This window comes from Tetrao urogallus (assembly GCF_951394365.1).
Source record: "Tetrao urogallus genome assembly, chromosome: Z".
Classification (NCBI taxonomy): domain Eukaryota; kingdom Metazoa; phylum Chordata; class Aves; order Galliformes; family Phasianidae; genus Tetrao; species Tetrao urogallus.
The window spans coordinates 24,717,421-24,730,240 of record NC_136816.1 but is presented as its reverse complement, the minus strand read 5'-3'; the positions used below and the strand labels follow the sequence as shown (position 1 = coordinate 24,730,240).

The 12,820-nt window shown below is 37.4% G+C and overlaps 1 protein-coding gene across 1 annotated transcript in view; it reads right to left on the bottom strand.

Moving 5' to 3' along the window:
* The window catches only part of MCC (MCC regulator of WNT signaling pathway), a gene marked incomplete at both ends in the record, with an annotated part of 197,364 nt that overhangs the window by 157,416 nt on the left and 27,128 nt on the right, over positions 1-12,820 (bottom strand). Inside the window, one exon of the mRNA XM_079548610.1 lies at positions 11,112-11,323. Within this exon, the coding sequence (XP_079404736.1) occupies positions 11,112-11,323 (212 nt within the window). The remainder of the gene's footprint in view (positions 1-11,111; positions 11,324-12,820) is intronic.

Here is a 12,820-nt window from a genome sequence, read left to right as displayed (position 1 = left end):
TAACAGATTAACTGATGAGTACCTTCTGACAATGTGTATATATATATACATGTGTGTGTGTACATATATACACATACACACACACGTTTACCAGTGTGTAATGTGTGATGTAATGTGTAATGTATGATGTGATGTGTAATGTATATATGTATCAATATTACAGAGTTTGGATTCACTGAAATGTTGTACTTAAAACATTTTCAATCAAATGAATTCTGTAAATGCAAGACAATTTCTGTTTATTCAAGGCAACCCTGCTTTTCTATTATGCATATCAGGTAAACAACATCCATTTTAAAAGTAATAGGCAGTAATAAGCATCTTTTTAAAAATACATGAAGTAGAAAGATTCAATGTCTTTTTCTCCCTCAAATTATACCTTGAAGTAGGTGAAGTAATAGGAAATTTAGTGTAGGAAATTAAAGATGTCTATATTAGGGCACAATCTTGCTTGTGTACATCAGTGGGGTTCTTATTTCATTATCAGCTCTTCATAGACCAGATACTGCTCTTGCTGAAATTCAAGTAGTTTTTTTTGATTGCTTTCTCCCATGACAAAAAGTAGAATTAACCAACACAGTGAGATACAGCTATCATCATTATCTGTCTCCCGGCTGAGAAAAGGCAATATGATTTTGCAGTACCAAATGAAGCAATCGTACTGAAAAATATCTTCACAGATAGCAGAAAGTATAATGGATAGCAAGTATGTGTAAAGAAATATTCCATTTCCTTTGCACTGGCACCAATATTATTATCCCAAACAGCTAAGCTGACAACCATACATTCATTAGAAAAAAAGACAGCATAAAGAGAAGCAGGGAATTTGAATGATGACAGTGTTTCATACTGCCTCAGCTCAATATCCCAAATCCAAGAGTGACAGAAACGGTTCCAGAGAACAGAAGCATCTTAATGAATTTAATCATGGCACTGATAGATTTCTATGCAAACCCTGCCTTGTCTCACATGGTTGACAGAATAATGGTTGATTTCTGCATTATAACTGAACAAGCACTGAACTGGAAAAGCACTTTGGAGTCCTTTTTCGTCTGTGCATAGATACATTTTCAAAATTACTATATATTATGTAAGCAAAACATAAGTGTTTTGTATATGTATAAAAGGGGAGAAGAAGTAAGTTCTCTCATCTTTACTGTAAACGAGGGTTCATAGAAGTTCACCATTACCAACCACAACTACAGGGCAACAGAGATCAAACAGAAAAGCTGCTAATACAAAATTGCCTGTGACTAGAGCTGCAGGGTAATCTTTTTGGCATGCTGGAATGCAGGAGGTTAATGATGCTTTAGCAGACTAATGCTAGGTTCAGCTTAATGTTGCCAAGCAGGTAATATTAATTCTATATTATGTACATGTGCAGTGATGACAGCTCAATGTATAAGATGAATTGCTCTTCATCTCAGACAACTGGAGAAAAAAAGATGTTGGGAAAAGTGAAAAGATAATAGCTCTTGCACCAGGGCCACAGCTCTCTTAACTACAGCAAACAAAAACAGATGCATAAACAGCTTCTTAGCATAGAGAAGTTGAGGAGGACAGTATACAAAGTACTTGCAATTAAGTTAATTCAAAATTTTGAAATTCAGTACCTACACCTTCAAAACATCTACTTAAACACACTTATTAAGATTCCCCTTTCTTATAGCATCTGATCGGTATGTGCTTGTTCCAATTATACAATTAAAATTCCAGAACTGTGTTAAAACCCATCACTCTATGCACTTCATCTTCCTTACATACTGGTAAAGAATACTGTTCATCTGTTTCACAAAAGTTCCAATTAAAAGCATCACCAAAAAGACCTACTTGAACACACATACACTGTGCCAAAACCCATAACTCTGGGCTGATAGAAATTCTAAAAAGATTCAAACAAAACAAATGAAAAACAAAATAAAACAAAAGGAACCTCAGGACAGAGTTGTTAGAAGGAGGATATAACTTTTATCATCTAATGTGGTAATGGTGTTAATGCACTGTAGAAAGGAAGTTTCAAAAAAGTTTATAATTTGTTTTTGCTCAGCTGTACATTAAGATCCAGAAACTACATATCAGCATAGATGATTCTTGACAGAAATAATCCATGATCTCAATTTTAACTTCAAAAAGGAGAAGCTGGACACTACTAGAAGGATAGACACAGAAGCCAGGATTCTATGAACATACTGCATAATCCTATTACACCTTATGAGAGCTTCAAGCAAACAAATTCCATTGCAACGCTCGCTCGAGATCAAAGATAAACAGCTTCCACATTCCCAAATATTAAAAATGTCCATCAAACAAAACCATCTGGTTTTCTGAAGAGCCTGAATCTACATTCCCATGATCAGGTTTTATTTTAATGGCATTCTCAGGCCTTATTTTAAGCCTTGTGGAACGGAAATGACGTCCACCTTGGAAGCAAAGGCACAAAAGGCACACGTTATCTTAGGCAAAGATCTTTTATGATAAGCGGGCTCCATTTTCCAGGCCACCAAAATACTGTTCAACTTCAAGCTTCCCTAGATTTCAGATGAATTAATAATTAACCTATATTTTTATGCTAATAGATTTTGGGGGGATAAAAAGAAACTGTAGTAACATTTGCAGATAGAACACAGAACATCAGTGTGTTTAAAGGGAGAAGGGGCAGAGATCCGTCTCCGGCTATTTAGTATTATTTATTTACTACTATTTAGTACTATAGCTCCAAATAGAACTAGCTAGCAAAAAACACATCCCCTGACAAAATAACTTGGGAAAAATCAGTGTGAACAACTAATTCAGCTCTGGTTTATCCAACAGAGCACATACAGCACTGAACAAATTCCCTGAAACACATGAAATGTAGGTGCTTTTTGTCCACAGTAAGGTAGAAAGGGCTTTATGCTCCTATTCAAATAGATGTGCTTTGAGAAAATGGGATACTTGATGCTTTGATGTCTGAAATTTCTGTATGTAAGTGAAAGGGTAGGGAAGCTGAAGGAGTGGAGCTTCCCAAACTGAGGAACTAGCACGCTTAATTTAAAAACAAGGAAAACTTAGAAGAGAACAAAAAGGAGCAGATTTCACCAGAAAAGGATGCATCAGTATTACCGAGTTACCAAACTGTAAAAACTTAGAAATGAAATGAGACACTAAACAGTATGGGTTCATTAGTTGGGATGTGGAATCTAACCATGGTACAGGTGTGTCTTCAAACTTCCTTGACGCTTTCCTTAGAAAAAATTCCCCAAAGAAATACCTGGATGATTGCAATACCAAAAATGATTGCAATTTAATTTAAGCTGATGGCTATGCATTAAGCAAGTGAGAAAATGGTTCATCATTAGGATTGCTGTAAGACTAGATCCTTACTAAATAAAAAAGGCTCTCTTTTACACGAGTCTCACATCTCTGTGAAGTCCTCTGTTCTCACTCACCTGCAGAAGTATTTCTGCTTTCTTCAGCAACCAGACAATCTTTCCTGTACTTAAAAGAGTCAGTTTGAAAAAACAGATTCATCAGATTAGTTCAAATGAAGCTTAGCAAAATTACAGTGCATACACAAAGGTTTACAGCTGGGGGAGGAGTGCGGACGAGAAAGCTATGCTCTTTTAAGGAGTAACATTTTTGTTCCCTTAACATGAACACTGGAGAGCTGTGCCAAATAAAAACCTGATAGAGAGAAGCAGATTCCTGTTACCAGTTGATAGTCTTAGCATATCAGTAAGGAAGAACTTTTAGTTACATAGGCGCATCTTCTGCTAGATGCCTAGGATACAACCCTAGAAATATCAGCTGGTTGGCTTACAGTCAAACAGGGAGGTAAGACACCCAGTAAGAGAATAACACAATGCAGTGTCAGATGGTCTGAAGTGCTAGAGAAAAGGCTAGACAAAGATTAAATTTAGCACTTTAAATTTCAATACAAAATGTCCTGTGTGAATATATGTAAAATACCAAGCATCCCCACAACATTATCTTCCTACAGTACTGAGCATGTTTCATAACATTAAGGCACTGCAAGGAATCACTACATCTTAAATGCTCAATAACTTGACAGTGGTATTGAATTTACATGTAGATCACTATTTAGTTGAATTTACATGTAGATCACTATTTAATTTTTACTAATTCAGATTTTACATGCATTTCACAATCCCATAAATGGCTTTTTTTGACAGAGAGTGAAATAAAGAGTGAAATAGGCTAACAGTGCTTTTTCCAGTAGATATCCAGAACTGCACTACAGTCTGAAATGAATGCAATACACAATGATAATCTTAAATATGACATTTTATAGACAGAAGATTATATTCAGTTTCATGTTTGCTTAATTATGACACAAATCTTGCAGGTAGAAAAGGAAAAGCCACCTATCCCTTAAAAAATAAATAGTAGTTTATGCAGTATTATCACTATATCATCACTTATAACCTACGTCAACTAAAAAGAATATCCTTCTCAAAACAATTGCTCTAGCTGTTTTAACTTGTGGCTCAATTATCCTGAGGAAAAACTAGCAATGCAAACAACTACTGAGTCTGACAAAGAGGTTATCGCAGTAACACCTATTTGCAGAACACAGTCCTTTCCTAAGACAAAGACATTGCCTTCTCATCTGTAGTGATCTTGGTGAGAGAGTAATTTCAATACAATTATATATAGCTTTACTATGAATATTCACATACTATGAATATTCACGCCTTTGTTCTTCACAATCTTTTGAGTTGTTTATCTAGCAGAGATGGTAACTACATTTCGCACTGATGGTCCACAGCCAGAACTAAGCTTAGGTTAGTCACCTTAATCCCACTGTACAGAAAAGATCCCCCATCACACACAGATGCACGAACAAAGCATCCATTCAGATTCTCCACAAAGTTTTTAATGTCTCCAACTGAGATACACAAACAGGAAAGTCAGGCAGAATTAGCTGAAGAATAACATATTCCAGAGGTGTTACAAAAAGATGCTTTAGCTTTCTGTTTTATTCTTTATGGAGGCATTCCAAAATCAGCTCCCTTTACAATGAGAAATGAATGCAGATTTGGCAGGTGGAGCAATTCAGAACAATACTCTAGACACATCCATCTTGCACTGACAGCTCTGTTCAAGATGAAGCAGGATTATTCCTGCTTCGTCACCGATCAAAACAAAGAGATGCTGCAGGAAGCAATTTTGGCAAGTCTGTAAATTTGCCCTCTCTGCGTTAGTAAGAACATGCAAATATGTGGCTCTTTCCTTGAAGAGGAAAACAGCAACACAAGCTCCTAAGAGCAAGTGGTCACGAAGGCATCCTAACACAGACTTATTCTCAAAAATACAGCTCTATTCTTCCCCTCTGCAAGTTAATCATACTCCCACCAAACCTTTCCTAAATGTTTTCAACTAAATGAGCGGTATCTATATAACTGTCATGTCTTTGGAAGGAAAAATCAGTAAAGGATCCCAGATCTAATCAATTCAAACACTGGACAGTTTAAACAGCTATCAACATCCTCTAGGCCACATTCTTGAAATTTAAAATCTTTGTGCAAAGATTTTCTGAACAAAAAATCCAGTTATTTCCATCTGACAGAATAAAGGTGCGAAATCATATCATCATGGCAAATCAAATCATCCCTGTTGGTTCCACTCATGTAAATGTAGCTATTTGTGACAACAAATATATTCATCTTACCAACACTGAACTTTGGCGACTGAAACAAACAGCACACAGAAATGCATGAGCATTATTTGTATGCATGCATTCAACTCAAAGAAAAAAAAGCATCAAGTTTATCTAGTCTATTTTTATCATGTACAAGGACAATACAAAAAGAGAACTAAATGTCTTCTAATTTAATTCCTTCAGATTATTAAAATTCACTGCAATTCCAATATGAAACGTGTATATCATATTGAAATGTTGTCCTGTATGAAATTTTCAGAGAACAGCACTTTATTTCTTTGTCACTGGTCAGTTGGACTGGATGATCTTAGCGGTCTTTTCCAACCTTGGTGATTCTATTATTCTATGATCTCTTGCAAAAGAGGAATGCTGATCCTCCTGACAACAGCATGGGGAACAAATCAAGACTGCATAGCTCTTAGCAATTGAGCAGATATGACACCACCAAATCAGTTATTTCTCTGGTTACAAAACTATCCACACTACTGATTCTCATCCAACTTTGCAGATTCCAGTACAAACGAAAACCAAATCAGCAACATGTACCCTCCTGACAGAAATAATTTGAAATACTTGAATTTTTTGCTACCCATGAAATATATTTCAGTTTGCATCCCAGTGCAATTAAAAAACAAGCTCATAGATGACTATATTTGGAAGACGTATCAAGGTTCTTGTGAAAGATAACTGCATTAGTATTTAACCTACTCGCATGAGCAGGTGCATCATTAGTAGGTGGTGACAGGTCACGTGGAAGGTTAATATGTTAGTCATAAATACTGGTAACAAAGTGAAAAACGATAAAGAGAAATGTGTTGAGTGAGGAATATCATCTATGCTTTAGGAGTACGTAAAGAATGTCTTTAGCCCTACTGCACAGTTTTAAACCAAAAGGATTTAATTTAAGTAACAAGAAAAAGTTTTCAAACAGGAGAAATGCTAAGGTGTTCATAGAAAAAAATTAAAAAAAAAAAATAATATTACAGTCTCTAATCAGAAAGCATCCATGTTAAGAAACATAATTTTTTTTTCAGAACACCAAGTCTGAACCATGAACACCTACAAAGAAATATAAAAAGCATTCCTTTCAAAAGAATGTCTATATGGCCTGCATGGATATATCGGGGAGATGTTCAACTGCCTAGAACTGTTCGTAACAGCAGGATGACACAGAAAGGCTCTACTCTGCTTCTTCATAATCATTTTGAAGGAGATTAAAAAATCTCTGGCTAACTATAGGAGCATTTAAAATACCTGAGAGAAGTATCCACACATCACCTGTTTTAAAATATTTGCTCTTCTCTAAAACAGTTGTACAAAAAGAAATACAACTTCCAAACAGCAGAAAAGCAGTTACTAGTGATCCATTAGAGATTTTTTAGGTAACCCTAGTGAGAGTACAAAGCAGTTTGTCCAGCTTCTGTACAAATGGAAAAGTTCCCTGGACTAAACCCACAAAAATGTGAAAGCTAAAATCTGTGATTTCTGAAAATGAATACAAGAGAGCCGAGAGGTTTGACATTGTGTTAAATAAGGTAGGTAAAACAATTTGAGAGAGAGACTCAGAAGGAAGTAACCATAACAAATCACATCTCTAAGGCAATGTCTCTCACATTACAAGTCTAAATTCAGACTGTAGTAAACAAGCCTCTCATTATTAATAGTATAAATGAAATAAATGGAAATAGTGAAAAACAGAGTAAATATTCTCTCAATTTTCTCCCACCCCTCTTCTCTGTAATAAAGCCACAGCAAAATTTTGCATGTAACTCATGACACCATTGCTTAGCAGGGGTCAAATGAAGATGCTGCGAAGATTGTATTCATCTACATATAAATGAGAGATATCTGATTGTACTGTAGTTTCAAAGACCATAGAAAGAATATTTAAAAACAGAAGTGTAACAGATCCTTGTAAAAAACAAAGATCAGGTAACTCTCAAAACCAGAAGCATGAACAAAACAGAGACGGCAGTAAAGAGAAAGCTATTACATTTGGAGATCTTCACTTCTTCTGAGGCTTCCTGTTTTTAAAGTATCTACCTGTCAGAGCAGTGCAGTATCACAGAATCATAGAATTATTAATATTGGAAAAGACCTCTAAAATCATCTGGTCCAACCCCCAACTCATCCCCACCATGCTCACTAAGATGTCTCTCAGTGCCATATCCACGAGGTTCTTGACTCCTCCAGGGACTGTGATGCCACCAACTTCCCCAGGCAGCCTGTTCCAGTGCCTGACCATTCCTCTGGAGAAGAAATTTTTCCTCACATCCAACCTGAACCTCCCCTGGCACACTTTAAGGCCATTCCCTCTTGTCCTATCACTAGTTATGCAGAAGAAGAGGCCCACCCCACCTTGCCACAACCACCTTTCAGGCAGTTGAAGGGTGATAAGGTCTCCCCTGAGCCTCCTCTTCTTCAAACTGAACAATCCCAGTTCCCTCAAGCATTCCCCAAAAGACCTGTGATCTAGACCCTTCACAGCTTTGCTGCCCCTTTCCAAACACGCTTCAGGATCTCAATGTCTTTCTTGTAGTGAGAAGCCTAAAACCGAGCACAGTGCTTGAGGTGTGGCCTCATCAGTGATGAATAGAGAGATCAGCTCTCTGCTCCTGCTGGTAACACTATTTCTGATACCAGCCAGGATGTCATTGGCATTCTTGGCAACCTGGGCACACTGCTAGCTCATGTTCAGCTTAGTGTCAACCAACACCTCTAGGTCCATTTCCTCCACACAGGTTACCAAAGCCCACCACTTCTGAACCAACATCAGTCAGGGGTAACATAAGAAGAGAACACATTAATATGTACTCATCTTGAAACCTGAATGAAGTCCAGATTCAAAAAGTATTCTGCAACTCACAGTTTCTGCTCCAGAAAGAAAAGTTTTAAACCATTCTTTTTATGCAGGTATACTAGTCCTAAGCCATTCCACTTAAACTTTTAAACTGTATCTTACATCTTTTAAAATAATTAAATGAGAAGTAGCTCATGTTTTTCCAAAATCATATATTTTTAAGCAAATCAACCAAAGCTATGGAAATATGTATAACTGAGCATTGATTAATTATCTTCCTTAGACCTAGACTTGCACAATCACAAGTGCAGTTTTCAGCATGGGGAAGTACTAATTTTACCAGCAAGTATAGTTTTATTTTAATTTGGTGGTGTTATCATACAAACCAGAGAACAGGGAAGAACAGGGCTGAGAAAGACATTAAAAAAAAACAGTGCCTCACAATTTTAAAACCACTCAGAAATTTACATATTAGTAGTTTGGACCATGCTTCTACATTTGATTATTACAATGTTATTCAAGTCAGGATCAAATGCATTACCAGAGATAGACGACACGTACTGTTTCTCCAAAGTCCACTCCTCAGTTAAAGCAAGTTTTAGATTGGTTGGATATTATGATTCTCAAATAAATCTAGACATCCTCTCTTAGTCAAAACCGTGTACATCTCCAGAAATATAGCAGGATGTATAAATAATACTACTAGCTGGCCCAGATTCTCCGTCTTATTCTCTTTATAGATCATGTGCTTTTTCTGCTTTTTTTACAGATTTCGTATGTTTCTGTCCAGTTTTCATTAACTGGTTTACAATTGACTACAACTGATCCTATGCTTCCTAGAGAAGCATAGGATATAATTCCATTAATTGGCAACTTCTTTGAACTTTTTTGTCTCTTAGGTACATTTGAATATCTACAAATTTTTGCTTTACATATGGAAACTTCAGGTCCTGTTTCGCATTGCATTCAAAACAAGCAAACGAAAAACAAGGAGGCTTTTAAAAATACTTTCAGAATATTTTTCATTGTTTTATTTTTGAGTAATGTAGCTTAAAGAAGTTGATTTTCCTCAGCTGCCAGCAATCGCTTCCATTAGACTTTAACTCTTGAGCAGGAAGCTGGACTAGACAATCTCCTGAGGTTTGCTTGCAGCTAGAATTCCCCTATATGAATTTCATGGAAGGCAAGCAATCACTTCAAAAACAAAACCTTTTCTCTTTCATGTTTTACTTCTCCACTTAAAATTCTGCGCAGCATAAATCAGGACCATAGTACAAAATGGTCTTTTATTACAAGCCTCACTTAGAACTAAAATATGAATTTGATCCAAATATATTGATGGAGAAGCCAAGAACAATGCCTTGCATGTACAACATTTGCATATCTTTACATAACAAAGAATAGTTCTTGTGTATAGAAATAGAAAGCATAAGGGAGCAACAAAGAGTTTTAAAAGAAAAAACATGGGAAGAATTTTTCTACATAATGTTTCTCAACAATCTGATGTCCAGAATAAAAAAATGAATTAAGAGAATCACAGAATAATCTATGTTGAGAGGAACCCACAAAGACCATCAATCAAGTCCAGCTCATGGCTCCACACAGGACCACCCAAAATTCAAACCCTTTGCCTGAGAGGGTTGTGCAAACAGATCCTGAACTCAAGCAGCTCAGGGCTGCCCCCACTGCCCTCTGACAAAAAAGCCTTTCCCTAACATCCTCCCTCCCCCTCCCCTGGCACAGTTCCATGCTGTTCCCTCAGGCCCTGTCGCTGTCACAGGGAGCAGAGCTCAGCGCTGCCCTCCGCTCCCTGTGAGGAGCTGCAGCCGCCATGAGGGCTCCCCTCGGCCTCCTCTGCGCTGAACTACAAAACCCAAAGATGTCTCCTCATACGTCTTCCCTTCCAGACCCTTCTCTATCTTTGCGGTCCTCCTTTGGATTCAGCCTAACAGTTCCGTGTCCTTCTTTATACTGAGACATGTGGTGAAGAGGTGAAGCTGCACAGTGCAGAGCAGACACCTCCCGTCCTGGTGGCAGAGCTGGGTCTGGTGCAACCCAGGATACTGTTGGCCCCTTGGGCTGCCAGGGCATGGTGCTGGCTTCCATACAGCTTGTCCTCAACCAGAACTCTCAGATTCCTTTCCATGGAGCTGCTCTCCAGACTTTCATCCTCCAGTATGAGCACGTAGCCAGAAGTGCCCAATCCCAGTTGCAAAATCCAGCACTCAACCATGTTAAAATGCATGTGGTTGGTGATTGCCCAGTCCTCTAACTTGTCACGATCCCTCTGTAAGGCCTCTGCCTGAAAAGAAGTCAGTAGCTCCTGTCAATAGCTCCTGTTTAGTGTTGTCACTGGCAGAAACGGGTAGGAAGATTTTACACATACCTCTTCTTTTGTTAAGCTGCATAACTTAAGAACTTGAACATGGTTTCTCAATGACTACTATCCTTTTTCACTCAATTCTATGAGTTTTGGAAATATTATACACCACCACTTGCTAAAATCACATTCGCTTTCTTGTAAATGAAACGCACCGGCAGCCTGACATTGTTTCTGTGACTGTCCAAAGGCTGAATTAACATGCTACTATATGTATAGAATAACAAGAACAAATAATCTATAGGACTTGAAAGGAAAAATATACTTACAGTATTGGCAAGTTCCAAGTAGTTTCCTCCAACAGAACTGCTATAATTCGAGGCCTGAGATAGAAGCTTCTGCAGAGCAGCTTGTTTAGCCACATTGCTTCCACCATTCTCCAATACCTTCTGTAGGGTAAAATGACTCTGAAGGTCTGGACTCTGAAGATCTCTTGCTCCTGAATCATACTCCCAGCTTTCTCTGGCTCCTGATAAGGCACCTAAAATTCAGAAATTAAAAATTGTTGTAATATAGACTGTGTATAGAGAACTCATCAATCAGCCAGCTTGCCTTCCCAGAAAGAAAACAAGCAAACAGCTCTTTTGCCCGGTCTTACACACACTGATAGTACTAGAGAGAGGAAAAAGAACCAGTCAGTGCACAGAATATATGCCATATCACAAGACAAAAACATCTGGAAAGCATTATTTAGTGAAGGGTAAAAAAAAAAGTAAATAGTGAAATTTATAATAGCTAAGGACCACAGAAGGAAGAAGTGTCGGCAATTCTGTCATGGTTAAGAACAGCATTAGAGAACAAGAGGAAAACTGTAATTCTTAACTTCTTTTTAATAGAATAACAACACAACATATAAATACTCTATTTGTACAGTTTATGACCTTGTTACATTAGCATTACCTCCTTATTATCTCAGGCTTGCCTGTTACTTACAAGTTTCAAAAATGCACGAATCACAAAGCATTTCATTAATAATCAATGCAAGAAAACGATCGTATATCTAGTGACAATGAATGCTTAAGAGAATCATCAAATGGTTTGAGTTGGAAAGGACCTTCAAGATCATCTAGTTCCAACCCCCTTGTTACAGGCAGGGACCTGTAATGCAGTACTCCAGGTAGGGTCTCACAGGAGCAGAGTTTATTTTATAGCTATTTTTCTGTCTTAAATTAACATTACAAACAAGTGCTTACTAATCAGTATTTATTTATTGTTTAATTGGTAAAATTCTAGGGAGAAAGAATAAACTATTTAACAACCAGTAGAGCGCCCTCCCACACCCTCACCCAAAAATTTTAAGCTGCAAAAGAGCAACCAGAAGGGAAGCAAGCTGGCAACCAAAATTTATCTTAAGATCAACATCCTTACTTCCCTGCAAAGCAGTTCATATCTAACAAACTGTCTTAAGAAACTCAGAGGTGGTTTTCCTCACTTAATGTAAAGAGAATGCACTAGTCCCTGAGCATTTAAGTAGAACAAAACATGAAACAAAGAATTACACTTTCTACTAATACAATTAACATGACTCATTATCACAGTACAGATAACAATAAAAAATTAATTTGCTTACTTTTACACTGAAAGTATGCATCAGCTGTAAATTATCTAAGACAACATGCTGCAACCTGTCCAACCTAATTGAACTGAGACATCATTACCAATAGTTCAACACCCAAAACACAGATTCATTACGTGGTGTGTACTAAGTACAGTGCTACACATCTCTGCCCTCTTGTGGCTACTGTATACAGTATACCAAAAAACCTGCAACCAACATAACTGAAGAACAGAGATTCCTCAAGAGCCTGAGGGAGATGGGGAATCAGTTCTGTTATCTCCAAGATAGGAATACAGAAGATGGCCATAAATTGACGGCTTGTTGTATCACACTTGTTTTTACTGAGTTAAATATGGCACTAACAGAGTATGTGCACTGTAAATTTTGATTACTTAAAGGACAATGGCCAGTAAAAGAGCT